Source organism: Nelumbo lutea, chromosome 7 (assembly GCF_056320005.1).
Source record: "Nelumbo lutea isolate HS-2025 chromosome 7, American lotus-T2T, whole genome shotgun sequence".
Classification (NCBI taxonomy): Eukaryota; Viridiplantae; Streptophyta; class Magnoliopsida; order Proteales; family Nelumbonaceae; genus Nelumbo; species Nelumbo lutea.
The window spans coordinates 58,461,733-58,478,423 of record NC_142690.1 but is presented as its reverse complement, the minus strand read 5'-3'; the positions used below and the strand labels follow the sequence as shown (position 1 = coordinate 58,478,423).

General features: G+C 41.6%; 1 protein-coding gene across 10 annotated transcripts in view; it reads right to left on the bottom strand.

Moving 5' to 3' along the window:
- Window positions 1–400: 400 nt before the first annotated feature.
- Window positions 401–16,691, bottom strand: part of EMB2247 (protein EMBRYO DEFECTIVE 2247) — a 91,818-nt gene continuing 75,527 nt past the window's right edge. For 8 of the 10 annotated variants that reach the window (XM_088953290.1, XM_088953289.1, XM_088953294.1 and 5 more), the window contains 3 exons: window positions 4,472–4,544; window positions 4,131–4,297; window positions 401–1,084 (listed from right to left, as the gene is read on the bottom strand). In XM_088953290.1, the coding sequence (XP_088809416.1) occupies window positions 956–1,084; window positions 4,131–4,297; window positions 4,472–4,544 (369 nt within the window). In that variant the 3' untranslated portion in view covers window positions 401–955. The remainder of the gene's footprint in view (window positions 1,085–4,130; window positions 4,298–4,471; window positions 4,545–16,691) is intronic. The other 2 variants (XM_088953291.1, XM_088953292.1) reach the window with 1 other exon arrangement.

Sequence of the window (16,691 nt, the reverse complement as noted above, 5' to 3'; positions counted from 1 at the left end):
CATTGATTTTGGTCAGCAAACCACTGAACCGACCGGTTAACAATTCAAACATTTTTTACCATTTTCCAAATTTTTAAGTTTTTTTTTATTTTTTTGTCAAAACAGGCCGACCATTCGGGTTGAATGGTCAGACTGTTTGAACCGGTAACCAGACCCCTGACCGGTTCGTTTTTAAAAACCATGCCATTGAGTATTGACTCCAATTTCCATGCCCATTCCCATCAAAACCCTAATTCAAACATGGTTTTTAATGAATATGAGAACACTTAAAGTTGTGAAGAATGAACAGTTTCTGAAAAATTCCTTCTGTTTAAAATTATGCACTTAAAATTCTGAAATTGCAAGCCATTTAAAATGTCCTAAACATTGAAAATACAACCTTTTTAGCTTAAGGAAAAAGTTAATAAGAACCACTTAATTGTGGCTTTTTCTTGCTTAAAAAGAAATTGTGTATTTACAAGGGGAGTCTACAAATAAAGTTATACATTAGAAAATAACTGACATAACAATACCCAAAACTCGCTAAGCCCTCAAAATTTAGGTAAGTGTACCTTAGATGATGCCATGACTTTGTTCAAAATTCGAACAAATACAAAGGACTAACTGCAATCCCATAAAATATCTTTTACCAAAATTTCAACTCTTCTTTTATTGCTTGAGGCTCCTTCTTGAACGGTAAACCATGTGAGACAGGCCAAAGAGTTTCTCTGTGATAGAAGTACCTGATTGGCACCAAATACTAACTCGACATGGTAAAATGGGGTATGAGAATGCCAACATGGCACTATGACATTAAATTTCATTAATTACAACTTGATAACATGCTCAATGGTTGCTGGCATATTCAAAATCTCAGGGACTTTGCTGATTTGATCTGCAATTACTCACATGAAGAGGAAACAAAGGATTCTTTGGGGCGAATTGGAGGCAAACCCAGTAAAAGCCTTGGTGAAACCTATTCTGAAACCAAAACTGTTGATTCAAGGAATGCTAGACGGTTCTTGGTTAGATTTAACTTCTCCTCTACTTCAACTGCCTTCTCTCTAACCCCACGAACAATATCCTCAGGAGCCTTCTCTACAAACTACAAGCAGAAGTACAATATGCACATATCATGAGGTACAGTACTTATGAATACACTAAAACTTGTAATACAAGAACTTGCATACATGCATGCTGTATGACTTTAGCAAGAGGATTCATTACTGACAGATAGTGAATCTTTGTATTATTTGGAAGGTTGTATAAACATGAAAGGACTCAGATTCGTTCACATAGAAGATATGTAAGCAAAACTTCGATAACAATCTGATTGGTAGACTTCTTTCTAAATAAGTTTCACCATAATTTCTTTTTTCTTTTTTTTTTTTTTATGGAGACTCACAGGTTTGGCATGTGCAAACAAATAACAAGATACCGGAGAAGAATAATTTATTAAGTTGAAGGTTGATGGCAAGGCAGAAGTGCAGTAGAAAATATGGTAGAAGAAGGGAGCAGGACACCTCTAAACTTTGTTCTAATATATAGGCAGATAAGAATGTCAAGGAGGAGAAGGTGTTCCTTGATTATATAAATGCATGTGCATAAATTCATTTTTACGTATAAATGGCATAGATTATGTCGAGACCTTTTCTCTAGTTGCTAAGTTGGCTTCAATGTGTATGACTATTAGCTAGATGTGAAAAATCCCTTTCTTCATGGTAACTCACAAGAGATTTACATGGAACAACCCCCTAGATTTGTTGCTTAGGAGGAGTGTAGGCTCCTTAATGGCTGAAACTGAAGTTGGGTAGATCACCACACCCTTGGGAATTTTATTATTTAATTTAACAACTAAAAGGCAGAGAAACAAGTCTTTCAGTTCAGCAACTTCAGCTATTATCAAGTTACATTATGGATGTTAGACTGTCACAATGAAAAACAAGTTACATTATCATCAGAAATGATGATAAACACATTATTGAGAAGTGTGCCGATCATCTATGGATGATTGGTTAGATTGAAGTGTGCCAATCATCTATGGATGTTAGACTGTCACAATGAAAGTATGTTCCTCACTTATCTTACTCTTAATAACTTATCATGACATCATATATAATAGTAAGACTAGTTGTCTTTCATGTAGGTATTCTAGGTTCAAATTACTTGACATGTGTATAATTTTTACATGCTGAATTTAAGTGGAGCTAAATGGCTTGAATTAGTGGGTGTTATGGCTAGAGTTAATTAAATCTTGGAATTAATTACAGTAGTTATTTATGGGTTAATGCATTATTTGAATTCCAATGGAAGGACAAGGAGAATTAACGTGAAAATGGAAGTTAAGACTCAATTACAGAATTGAGAATTCAGAGGGAATAGAAACAATAGAGAACTGCATTGGGAGAGAGAGCAGTTCAAAGAAAGGGTTGAGTGGGGAGAGAATATGATCAGGGAGAGAGTGTAGAGGGAGAGAGACTTGTAATCTCATTCTTGTAGCCAATCCAATGGGTTCCCACAACCAAACCCAACCCAACCAATTTAAATCTACCTAATGGGTGATTCAACACATTTCAACCCACTGAGTAAATGGGTGAGTTTGGGCAAATTATAAATGGGATGGTATGGTTCACATGGGTTGGGCCAAAAATTGCCAGCCCTATTTTATACCTATAGATACAAGGAGAAGTTAGTTGTAGAACAAGGAGAAATTATTGATGACTCAGTAGATATTATAGGCATTTAGTTGGAAACAAACTACCTTAGTACCTTACTATTACTCAACTTGACATCTCTTTGGAAGCAGTTTACCTCATATTAAAGTATCTGAAAGGGTCAGTAGGTTGTGGATTCTTGTATAATGATCATGGGAATCTAAATATTTTAGGGTTTACTGATGCTGATTCGGTTGGCTCACCTTCAAATAGGTGATCTACCACAGATATTATATTTTTCTAGGGTGTAATTTGGACTGTGTTTGGAATGGATTTAGAGAACTATTTTTGATTAATCTTGTGATTCTATGAATTACTTTCAAGTTGGATTTATGAAAATTGTTGGAACTGACATTCTTTTTCCATGTTCAAAACTCATTCTACAAAATAGTTCTTTTAAAAAATTTAGCTTCAAAAAGAATCATTTTTGGCTCAAAACTTGTTCTACAAATAATGATTTTTTGTAGTACAGTTTTCACCAAACAAAGCATTAGTTACCTAGAAGAGTAACAAGCACAGTGTAGTAGAAAGGTTGTGCTATGGCTCATACCACATTTGAGTTGACATGGATGAAGACCTTATAATAATTGAGGATGCTCTAACATTGACCATGGATATATATAACGACAATTATATTGCTATCCACTTTGCCTTGAATCTAGTATTTCATTAAAGGGCAAAGTATATCATAATTGATTACTTCTTATTTAGGAAAGGCTATTGAGTAAGGACATTTCTACACCTTATGTTAAGTTTGGAAATCAACTTTCTGATTTGTTCACAAAAGCCTTTAATTGGCCTGAAGTTGGGGCTATATGATATACACTATCCATCTTGAAGGGAATGTTCAAGAGAGAAGAGTAAAGTTATGTCTATGACATGTGAGTAGGGGTCTTTTTGGCATTGTTATTTTAATACTAATCAAGGGATCACAAGTCTTTTTCTCTTATTTAAGTGTCATCTCTCACAATCTCCTTTTTTTCAACTTCTCTCTAATTTCTGCTCTTTCACCACCACTTTTTCCTCTTTTTAATTCCATCGCATGTCAGATTATCAAGTCACAATAATATTTTGTATGTATTTTATCAATCATAGGGCTGCAACGGGTGGGTCTTGGTTTGGACAGGGTAGAACCAGGAACCAACCCGACAAGAAATATTAAGGAGCTGGAACAAACCAGACCTTATAGGGTCTCAGGTTGGGTCTGGGTAGAACCAGTTGTGAACTGAGAATAATTGGGACAATAGAGCAGGAATTGGAACTGAGCCATCAGAACAGATCCTGGAACCAGAACTGGCCCAATCAGTTTGGGTCCGTCAGGACAGACCTGATCCATTGGCAGCCATAATCATCATACATGTAAAGGTAACTAATACTTATGCAGCTGCACAAAGGAGCATGAATGTAAATAGGTGATGAGGATGGGTAAATATGTACACTAGGAGAACTGAGGCGAGCAATGAGTGAATTATACTCCACTTGCATCTTTGAAAGTCGCTTAGAAAGGCGCTGGACTTCAGCAGAGATATCTACCATATCAGAAAGAGGAAGATAAGCCTCTAGTCCTTCACCAGCCACAAGGTGAACTGATTGTTTTGCATAACCTGAAACATTGTCAGTGAAGAAAACAATAATTCATCATCACCTTGTGATTGGTTGGGTAGTATGAGATTACCTGAAAACAAGAGCCATCCAGAGGATAATGCAAAACAAATTGCACAACTACTTTATCTTTAGCCAAAAGAATTTATAACTAATAAAGAGAAAAAGAAACATGCCTGGAGGAGAATCTGTAAAATGGACATGCTGCAGATCTAATCTAGACAGTAGTGCAAGAACCTCCCTTTCCTTCTGCATAGTGTAAAGAAGACAAGTAAATATAATGACATAACAGTAAAGAGATCTATATACACACATTTAGGAAGAAATTTCTTGTAATAGGGTCGATGGGGGGGTTCCCTATTTGACTCTACCTTTGCTATGTTGAGAAATTTTGTGGATATCTGGAATGCCTATTAGATAGAGGACCCTCTGGATCAGCCATTTCTTCATTTCCCAGGTCCACCTTAGCACCATACTCCACCATGTACAGGAATTTAGTCCTATTAATATTAGTTGTTCAGAGTTTAGTTGTATTCTTTAATTCAACTGCTGCCTGTAAAGTATGATTTATGGTGAACACATGACAAGGACAAGGTCTTTTAGCTGGAATTACTCTGTTGTTAAAGGACACAAAAGAGGAGCATGACATCTTTTGCTCTCTGTAGAGAAGATGGGCCGAATGGCCCATAGGCTGTTATTCTTTCTTACTGTTTATGTTCCTTTCTGTAACGGGCCTTATTCTGGGCTCATCCTCTTCTATGTTATGTTCTTGTAATTTCTTGCCCAACCAAGGGCCCCCCTTGTAATTATTCAAAACTAACTTCATGAAATAGTATTAGGGTGTTAGAGGGAGAGAGAAGTTCGAACCTCTCATACTCTAACCCTCTTTGTTGTCATCTCCCTCTTCATCTTCTACTCAATAGAAGCAACCTTCTCTGCAGTTTTTTATTCCTTTTGATTTCTACATCTATTCTAAACAGTCCCACACACTCAAGGACTGTTTTTCTTCTTGGTATCAGAGCAGGTTTGGACTTGGCTTGGCTCTCATGTGGGTGTAGTCCAGCTCGCATGAGGGTGTTCTAGGGCTGGAAGCTTCAGCTTGTTCGCCTGATTCTTGGAGGTCATTGGAGGGTGCCCAAGACTCTAATCTCTTGGAGAGAGGTTCGGTGACCAGGAAGAATCAGAGAAAAGGACTGTTTGGTTCCTGATTTGGAGCTCAAATCAGAGATTGATGAGATTGTAAGTTGCACTCAGTTATTCTTGAGTTATATTTCTGTTTTGGGGACTGTTGAAGTGTTCGAAGTTCCCTTGAAACTGTACAGCTGTTCGGCTGTGGTTAATCTGGTTTAACCCAAGGATTTCTGGGTTGGTTTTCTCCCTTTTTTTGGACTGTTAAGCTACCGAAACCGGTGTGAGTTCTTGCTTCTGTTTGGTTGTTTTTTGGACCTGTACGGACTGCTCCTGAGGTGTTTCTCACTTGTTGACAGTGGGGTCTTCTCTGATGCCCACACAATGTTCGTAAAAAGGCCCCTTAATCACTACAGACTGTTTTTTTCTCTTTTTAGAGCACTTGTTGGTGAGTACCTAGAATCCCTGATTAGAAAAGGTACTTCAATTGGGTGCACAGTGCTTGGAGGTCTGTTGATTTCTTCTTGAAGGCTGAACCAAGCCATTTAGTGTCTCGTGTAGACAACAAGGTGCTGCTGCCAGACTTGGTTCTCACAGCTTCCGGGTGTGGTTTGGCCTTGTGTATTGCTGTGTTTGAGGCTGATTTAACTCAGTCCTAGCTCATCCTCATTCAGTACACTACTAGAAGTTGACTGAAACCCTATTTGAAGTGTTTACATGATGGACTCCTCAGAGATTGAGAGTAAGAATGTTGCTGAATTTGGACAAGTTCAGGGAACTCCAGTTGATTCTTTATTGACTGTGACCATAGTTAAGCTTGATGGAACCAACTATCTGGCATAGTCACAATCGATAAAGATTTATATATGTAGTAGAGGAAAGTGGGGGTTTATCTCCGGGAGCAAGAAGGCTCCCCCAGAGGATGATCCATCCTATGAGAAGTGGATGCAAGAGAATTACACTATTATTGGGTGGCTTGTGAACTCAATGCAGCCACTGATTAGCCAACACTATCTATGGATGAATTCAGCAAAAGAAATCTGGGACAGTGTTGCAGAAACCTATTCTCAGAAACTAAATGTGGCCAAAGCCTATAAATTGAGAAGTGATGTGAAAAATTTAAGGCAGGGGGAGAAATCCCTTGCTGTATACTTCTCAACCCTGAAGTCTCTGTGGCAAGAAATTGATCTAATAGAAGCTGTAACTTGGGACACCACCAATGATGCAGAGACCTATAGGAAACTAGTTGAAAGAAATAGGGTGTCTGAGTTTTTAACCGGACTAAACCCAGAATATGACATCACAAAACAGAATATTTTATCCAAGGAAAGTGTCTCATTGTCACAAGCATATGCTTTGGTGAGCAGTGAAGAAAGCATAAGGATGGTCTAGGTTCAAGGGGTTGGTATTAGTGATCACTTTGTGAATATGGGGGTTAAACCCAAAGGAGTTGTGGGGGCTCCCAGTGGCTTTGGAAAGAAAGGGGTTGTATGTGAATACTGCAAGAAGCCAAAGCACACCAAAGACAAGTGTTGGAAATTACATCCCGGTCTTGTTCCTATTCGGTTTCAAAAAAAAACATGATAGTAGAAGGACAGGGAGTGCAAATGTGGTTGTGGGTCCAGATACTGAAATTGAGTCTACTTGTGCACAGTTGGCAACCATGAAAGCAGAGTATGAAAAGTTTGGGAAGATGATCAGTCATCTCGAGGGTGTAACTTCTTCTTCCAACCCTTCAGGAAATTCAACTCCTTCTACATTTGCTCATTCAGGTATAAGGGCTTTTGCTAATTGTAGAATATCAAGACTGTAATCAGTCTTGAATCCTAAAAGGTTTTAGGTTTGTAAAACAGAAAAGAAGATGAGAGAAAAGGAGAGAATAGAAGAGAAGCAAGAGAACACAAGTTGCTGAAAGGAGGGACAGATTCTAACAGATCTGCCGCCGCCACTCTCTTAATATTTATAGGTTTATGTTTAGTACATGATGAAAGGACACATCTGCCCTTGGTACTTACATAATAAAGAAAGTAAATAAACTGAAATAAATAACAGCTGAATTAGCAAACTGACTCAAACTGACACTACTATAACTGAAACAAATACTGTTGTCCTACGAACACAATGGGGACCACTGCAGTGGGGCCCGCATCAGTGTTCTCTACACTCCCCCTCAAGTTGGGAGTAGATGTCTATCATGCCCAACTTGGATAGGTCTGTCTCTAACTTCTTCCTTGGTACAGCCTTGGTGAGGATATCCGCGAGCTGCATATTGGATGTGATGTACGGAAGACACACTTCTTGTGATATAACTCTTTCTCACACAAAATGTCGATCAACTTCGATATGTTTGGTTCTGTCATGCTGCATTGGATTGTGTGCTATATTAATGGCTGCTTGATTATCACAATATAGCATCAGAGGCTTCTCATACTCAATACCCAACTCCTCAAGTAGAGATCTTAGCCATAGGATTTCAGCCACTCCGTTGGCCATGGACCTGTATTCTGCTTCAGCACTCGACCGGGAGACAACACTCTGCTTCTTACTTCTCCAGGAGACAAGGTTTCCTCCCACAAGGGCACAATATCCTGAGGTAGACCGTCTGTCATCAAAACTCCCAGCCCAATCGGCATCCGTATAGACCTCCACCTTCATGTGGTTATTGTTCTTGAACAGTATACCTCTACCTGGGCATCTCTTCAAGTATGGTAGTATTCTTTCTGCTGCTAGAAGGTGCGTGGTTCTAGGAGAATGCATGTACTGACTGACAACACTAACTGCATAACTGATATCTGGCTAAGTGAGGCACAGATATAGGAGCTTTCCCACTAACCTCTAGAACATGACTTTGTCTTCAAGCAGCTCTCCACTCTCTGCACTAATCCTGTGGTTCTGTTCAATGGGTGTATCAGCAGGTTTGACACCCAGCTTTCCAGTTTCAGCCAACAGATCTAAAACATAATTCCTCTGTGAAACAAAAATCCCCTGTTTAGATCTAGCAACCTCAATACCCAAAAAATACCGTAGTGGACCCAGATCTTTCACCTCAAACTCTTGATGAAGAAGCTGTTTGAGGGACTCAATCTCATGGCTGTCATTTCCTGTCACCACAATATCATCAACATATACTGCAAGTAGTGTCAGTGAAGACTCCACCCTCTTGATGAACAGTGTATGATTTGACTGGGCATGTACATAACCGAACTTCCCAAGAGCTAGTCTGAATCTGTCGAACCAAGCTCTAGGTGACTGCTTCAAACCATACAATGCCTTATTGAGTCGGCAGACCTTCTTACCTGTCTCTGTATCATAGTATCCAGGAGGCAACTGCATGTAAACCTCTTCCTGCAAGTCCCCATTCAGGAAGGCATTTTTAACATCCATTTGGTACAAAGACCAAGAGTGGCTTGCTGCAAGAGATAATAAAACCCGAATGGTGGTCATCTTGGCTACCGGGGCAAACGTCTCCAAGTAATCTATACCATAAGTCTGAGTGAACCCTTTTGCAACTAGCCGAGCTTTGTACCTCTCAATGGAACCATCTGCATTGTGCTTTACAATAAATACCCATCTGCATCCAACTGATTTCTTTCCTTTGGGTAAGTCAACTAGCTCCCAGGTATTATTTTTCAACAGGGCATCCATTTCAAATTGCATTGCACTTCTCCACTCTGAGACTGATAGAACCTCTTGCACTGTTCTTGGAATAGGGACATTGGAAATGGAACTAAGGTAGGACCTGTAGGTAGGTGATAGGCGCTCATAGGATAAAAAATGGGAAATACAGTGGGCTGTAGATGTGGTACAATGTCATTTCCCTTTACGGACTGCAATTGGAAGATCAAGGTCATCTGTAGGAGGTGAAATGGCAACAATAGAAGAAGTCTTTGTGGGTCCTGGGGCTGTAATGCCTGGACCTGGAGCCGTAGATGAGATTGGAGCTGGCCTGGACTGCTAATGATCGGGATCAACCTGCCTGCACCGCCTGTGATAGACCCTCAACTCCTGATCCCTCTGACTACCCTCACCATTGCAGCTTCCCCTCAACTCCCGATCCCTCTGGCCACCCTCACCATTGCAGCTCCCCCTCAACTCCCGATCCCTCTGGCCACCCTCACCATTGCAGCTCCCATCACCCAATGGAATAGGTAAAGGAACTACCCCACTCTCACTGCTCTCCCCCTGAAGACATGGACCTAAACCCCTACTCTCACTGCTCTCCCCATGAAGACAAGGACTTAAACCCCTACTCTCATTGCTCTCCCCCTGAGGAGAAACCCGAGGATAATAGGGTGTCTCCTCAAAGAAAGTGACATCCATGGAGACGAACTTCCTCCCTGAGACTGGATCATAGCAGCAATACCCCTTTTGAGTTCGTGCATAACCAAGGAAAATGCATTTGGAGGCCTTGGGTTCAAACTTGGAGTGATGGGGTCCGAGAAGCTGAACAAAGAAGGTACAACCGGATGTCTTAAGGGGAATAGAAAACAACTCCTCATGTGGGTATAGAATGGAAAAAGGAGATCGCAAATCAAGAACCCGGGAAGGAATCCGATTAATAAGATAGACCGCCATGAGGATAGCATCACCCCAGAAGCGAATAGGGACACTGGAGGTAAACATAAGACTTCTACCCACCTCCAAGATGTGCCTGTTCTTCCTTTCTACAACCCCATTCTGCTGAGGTGTATGAGGGCAAGAGCTCTGATGGATAACCCCATGAGTAAGAAGGTAAGATGCCAATGACTTAGCAAAGTACTCCTTTGCATTAAACTGGGTTAGGATCATTTGGTGAAAGTTTTGGGTCAGGGCGGGAACCTCATCTCGTGAACGCATAAGATAAACCCAAGAAAACCGGGTATGGTCATCAACAAATAACAAAAAATATTTGTATCCACCCATAGAAAGAATGTGATATGGCCCCCAAACATCCGTATGCACGAGATCAAAAGGACGATTACTCCTTTTATTACTCAATGAATAAGAGTTTCTACAATGTTTAGCAAACTCACAGCTTTCACATTGCAACTGGGACAACTCAACAGACTCAAACAAAGTAGGAAACAAACTCTTTAAGGATCGAAAAGACAAATGACCCAATCGGTTATGCCAAAGCATAACCGAACTCACACTCTGGGAAACAAGTGGCCTCTTACCCACTGACTCTTCCCGACGAGAACTCTCCCCGAGCAGATAGATCCCATTCGTCTCACGGCCAGAGTCCCAATCACCTTTTTCGTCTCCAGGTCCTGAAAAACACACCGGTCAGGGAAGAAAGTTACTGAGCAGTTCATGTGTTTGGTAATACTACTGACTGAAAGGAGGTTAGTATCAAGCTTAAGAACATGTAAGACAGAAGACAAGGAGATCGTATCTGATAACTTAATGTCCCCCTTCCCAGAAATAGGAACCAGGGAGCCATCAGCAATAGATACTCTATCCCTACCAGATGACAAATGGTAAGAGGTAAACAATGAAGGCAAGCTAGTCATGTGGTCGGATGCACCTGAATCTATTACCCAACAAGGTTCAGTAGTACCTGGAGCTAAGGCATGGTAGGCTGAAGCTAGAGTACCTGAATTTACGGTTGTAAGCTGACAACCCATCTCAGAAACACTACCATAACTGATGCTCCCAAAGCTGCCTTCTGCCTGATTTTTAAATTCCATATCGGTCAAGTCTTAAAACAGCACTTGGACTACCAATCACAACCAAAAACAGTATAGGCCTGATTTGTATTCACAGTGTATGTGCACAACTGGGATAACTCTAATATGAAACCAACAAACAAACACAACAGTGGCTGTCCGTAGAGCTCTAACCCCTTTAAGAGAGTTCGAAAACCCCAAAAAAACTCTGAAAAACAGCTTAGAAGGAGGTCTGATTTGCCTTTGCAGAATTAGGGTTTTAATCAGTCCTTAAAGTGATCAATTCAGTTGCATAATCTAATCAGTACTATATAGATAGACTTGTAGTAGGGTTAATATGAAACCCTAGAATCTGATCAATGCCAACAATAAACTTGAGGACAGCTCTAGGTAGATCACAAGGTTCAGTCCAGCACTAGGGCTTGCCGCAAGATCACTTTAACCTACCTTTTCTTAGAAAAGTAAATGACTTACAAGAAAAGAATTGATCTGAAAGCTGAAAGCTGATCCAAAACTGATCTGATCTGAAAAGACAGTTACTTTTCAAACAGATCAGAAATACCAACACAAAAACGATGTGATCTGAAACTGGTCTGATCCGATCAGGAATACCAACACAAAACTGATCTGAAATCAATCGCCTATCAATCTGAGATGCTGTTCTCTGAAATCACTACTGTGGGGCCCACTACTGTGAGAGCAAAAATAGGGTTGCAACTGTAGGTTTGAGGAAAATTAGTGATCTGAAATCACTGAAGTGCTCAGCTGCACTCTCCAAGCAGTCCGCACCAGTGGGACTTGTCGTAGGGCACTGTGAAACCCTAAAAACTAATCCCCTTTGAAGAGGAGGGTTCTACCCAACAATCAAACCCTAGACACAAACTTAATCACAGTTCGGCAAGCCAAACCCTAGAGCAAACTTGAACACAGTTCGGCCCCTCTTTCTAGATAGGTCCAACCTATCTCAGCTGATTGCAATCTCTAAAAATCAGTAAAGAAACAAACTTACTTACCGATTACCTGCCTTCGGTGTACTGTCTTCTAGGGTTACCTGAACCCTAACCTTCGCTGCCTCTTCCTGATTACCAACTCTCTGCAGGCTGCGGCAAGTCTTCAACTGCTGCGAACCTCTCCTGGTAATCTCCAAGATTCAGCCGCCGAAAAACTTCTTCAAGACTTCCAACCCTAGCTAGTTCTCATGTGGTCGGCTGGACTAGATACACATGAGAAGCCCTAGATAGGCTCTGATACCATGTAGAAGATCAAGACTGTAATCAGTCTTGAATCCTAAAAGGTTTTAGGTTTGTAAAATAGAAGAGAAGATGAGAGAAAAGGAGAGAATAGAAGAGAAGCAAGAGAACACAAGTTGCTGAAAGGAGGGACAGATTCTAACAGATCTGCCGCTGCCACTCTCTTAATATTTATAGGTTTATGTTTAGTACATGATGAAAGGACACATCTGCCCTTGGTACTTACATAATAAAGAAAGTAAATAAAACTGAAATAAATAACAGCTGAATTAGCAAACTGGCACTACTATAACTGAAACAAATACTGTTGTCCTACGAACACAGTGGGGACCACTGCAGTGGGGTCCACATCAATGTTCTCTACACTAATCATGCAACCACTTTAGGTAATCTTAAGATCCCTTGGATTATCAACTCAGGTGCTTCTGATCATATGACCAACCTTTCTACTTTGTTCGTTTCATATGATTTGCTTCCTGGATGTGATAAATATGGTTCTCTTGCCTCTATTTCTGGCAAGGGAACCGTCAAGGCTACAAATTCCTTGCTCCTATCTTCTGCCCTTCATGTACCTAGACTAAATACAAAATTGTTATCTATAAGTAGTTTAACCAAGTCATTAAATTGTTGTGTAACCTTCTTTCCTTCCTACTATGTTTTTCAGGATCTGGAGTCTCAGAAGGTGATTGGGAGTGGCCATGAGGCGAATGGAATATACTTGCTTGATACTCCGGGACAATGCCCTGATCAGCCTGGGAATGTTCCTTTTGGGTCTGTTTCTTCAGAGTCTACTAATCGAATTATGTTGTGTCATCGTCGTTTGGGTCATCTGTCTTTTTCTGCTTTAAGCCATCTATTCCCTGAACTGTTCAAGAGAATTAGTGTGTCTAGTCTTCATTGTGAATCTTGTGAATTATCAAAGCATTGTAGAAACAATTATCCTTTGAGTAATAAAAGATTTTTTTTCCTTTTAATATTGTGAACTCTGATGTGTGGGGGCCTTACCACTTACCCTCTATGGGGGGCTACAAATATTTTATCTTGTTGATTGATGACTTTTCTCGGTTTACTTGGATATTCCTGATGAAATCCCGTGATGAAGTTCCAAGACTTTAAGACAATTCCATGAATTTGTTCTAACCCAGTTTGATACCATGATTAAAATTTTCAGATCTGACAATGCAAAAGAATATTTTGAGAAGAGCTTATCCTGCTATCTCTCTGACATGGGGGTCATTCATCAAAGTTCTTGTGTTAGGACCCCAGAACAGAACGGAGTTGCTGAAAGAAAAAATAGGCATATTGTTGAAGTTGCAAGAAGTATTTTGTTTGCCTCACATGTTCCTACAAGATTTTGGGGTGATGCTGTCCTCACTGCTACCTACCTCATAAACCATATGCCATCTAGGGTTTTAGGGTTTAAGTCTCCCTTCAATCTTCTTCATCCGAACAATGACCTTTTTCCTATTCCTCTTCGTGTCTTTGGTTGCACCTGTTATGTACATGTTCCAAGTGTCCAAAGACATAAATTTGAACCAAAAGCCCACAAGTGTATCTTCCTTGGTTAATCCCCCACACAAAAGGGTTACTTTTGTTTTGATCCAAAGACTAGCACTCGATATGTCTCAATGGATGTCACCTTTGATGAGTTTTCTCCCTTTTATGGTTCCTCTCTAGAAGGACATTGTCCACAGGGGGAGGGTTTTGTCACAAGTGTTTGCTCTTCCTCTCCCTGTCCCAGTTGAGTCTTTTGATGAGTTTGCATCTCCTTCAAATGAATCAAGGGAGGGTCAGTCATTCCATTCTCCCTATCCCAGTGTTCTTCCCTCTTTACCACCTCGTCCTATCCTCAATCCCAAGGTGTATCAAAGGCAAAGATCCAGGAATGAGCAGGTTGTTTCCCTTACAACACATGAGCATCATGCACTTCCAGTCACAGATGAGACAACAGGTACTGTTTCAACCCCTTTGGAGCCATCTTTCCCTGAGCTTGATATTCCCTTCATATTTTTCCCATCTCTCTTCAGTTGCCTCTAACCCTATTCCCAGGTCTGTGTCAGAAGCTCTTAATATTCAAGAATGGAGGGATGCAATGAGATCAGAAATTGATGCCCTACACAAGAATGACACTTGGGAAGTGGTTGATTTGCCTGAAGGGAAGGATCCAGTTGGTTGTAAATGGGTCTTTACTATTAAATATCGGGTCGATGAGACCATTGAGAGGTATAAGGCCAGGCCAGTTGCAAAAGGCTATACACAGACGTATGGGATTGATTATCTGGAGACCTTTGCACCTGTTGCTAAGATGACATCTTTTAGGGTTCTTCTATCTCTAGCTGCTCACTTTGACTGGCCCCTTTATCAATTGGATGTAAAGAATGCATTTCTGAATGGTGAATTACATGAGAAGGTTTATATGTCTCTTCCTCCAAGGGTGTATGGAAGAGATATGCAAGGGAAGTTATGCAGACTTCCTCCAAGGCCCCTTTATGGCCTCAAACATTCCCCTAGGGCATGGTTTGAGAGATTTAGAACAGCACTTATTAACTTTGGCTATGTTCAGACACAATCTGATCATACTCTTTTTGTGAAAAGGAGTGGACCTCTGGCAGTATACCTCATTGTGTATGTAGATGATATTGTTGTGACTAGTAATGATGTTTCAGGAATTCATGCTCTCAAATCTTTCCTCCACACAGAGTTTGAGATTAAAGACCTGGGGAATTGAGATACTTCCTTGGCATAGAAGTTGCTAGATCCAAGGATGGGATTCGTTTATGGGCCCGTGCGTAGGATCTCGTCACGGGTCGGTCCACGGAGAGAACCTCTTGCTTCCCCTTGCGCCTTCCCTTGCGTGCAGACCCTATTTGTGGAAAACCGAATGGGTGATTTGTCCAAGAGACCACCCAAACTCTCCTCACTCTTCTCTTGACTGGAAAACCGAATACTTTATTCCCAAATCACAGCTCCTTAAGTAGGAGATTGCAAGAGGAGACTCCTTACTCCATTCGACTAAGCTAGGACAATCCAGCTTTAAATCAAACTCCTATTTCTAACAGACTTCTAACAGAACTCAATTCCTATCTCTAATGGATAAGTAAGAACTAGTTAAGTAAGAACAGAACTGGAATAAGTAAACTATTGGCGAGCTGGCAAGGAGAGCTGACGTGGCAAGATAAGTTGTTGTGTGGGCCCCCTTCACTGCTGCTGCTGGCGGCGATAATTCTTCCCACGAATGCATCCACAACATTACTCCCCTCTTGGACTACGAGCTTGTCCTCAAGCTCGAATTCGGGATGCATTTCGGGAAACACCGTCAAAGGAATCCCAGATAGGTGGAATGACTTTGCCCTCCTGGATCGGGTGCCAATGAAGGGGGTTCATCCTCATCTTCCTCTTGTTTCACCAGGAGGTAGAAAAGTCTCTTGCACTTGTGCCCTACTGAGTAGAATTCATCGCAATTAAAGCATTGCCCCCTCGCCCTGCGTTCTGCCATCTCAGCCCTGGACAAGTGCTTAATAGGGGGTGTAACAACGCTGCTCCCCACATTGGATGCTGATTTGGAATTGGTGTTTGTCTGTGGCTTCTGTTCTTGGCTGGCTGCTGAATATGGAGCCACTCCGAGTGGTTCCGGAGATGCCCATGCTAACGGAGGCCGCCCCATACTGAAGGTTCCGTGGCTGAGTTGTAGTTTGCGTTCGAAGGCGCATGCTAGGTTCATGGCTGTGACCAGGTTGGGAGGGTGTTGCATCTCCACGTCCACTCTTAGGGGTTCTGCTAGCCCCGTGGTGAACATATAGACTTGCTGATCTGCGCGAACCGAGGTTGCTCTAGCGAGAAGGGTTTGGAACTGGCGTTGGTATTCTGCCACGGTTCCAGTTTGTTTGAGGTTGATTAACTCGCCCAGCGGGTTGCTTGTCAACGGTGGTCCAAACCTGAGGAGACAATATGATTTAAACCGCCCCCAACTGAGCCCGGGTTCTTCTTTCTCCAGTCGGTAGAACTAGAGCTGCGCCTCTTCTGATAGGTGGAAGGCGGCCAGACTAACCTTATCTGTGTCATCAGTGCGCTGATTACAGAAGAACTGTTTGCAGCGATACAGCCATCCTAACGGGTCTCCGATGTCGTTGTAAGATGGGAATTCCAGCCGGCTATACTTGGGAATAACTGCGACTGTCGGGGCAGCGATCTGTTATTTGCTGGACGCCTCTACCCAGTCCGGACGGCGACTGTTTGTGGTGGCGGTTCCCTCAGAACTCCTTTCTTTGTTGGAGAGGAATGCTTCCAGCAGGCGTCGCAGCTCCCGGACATCTTCCTTGACTTCACGAACCTCCATGCTGGTTTCTGCTAGCCTATGTCCCAGTTCGTGG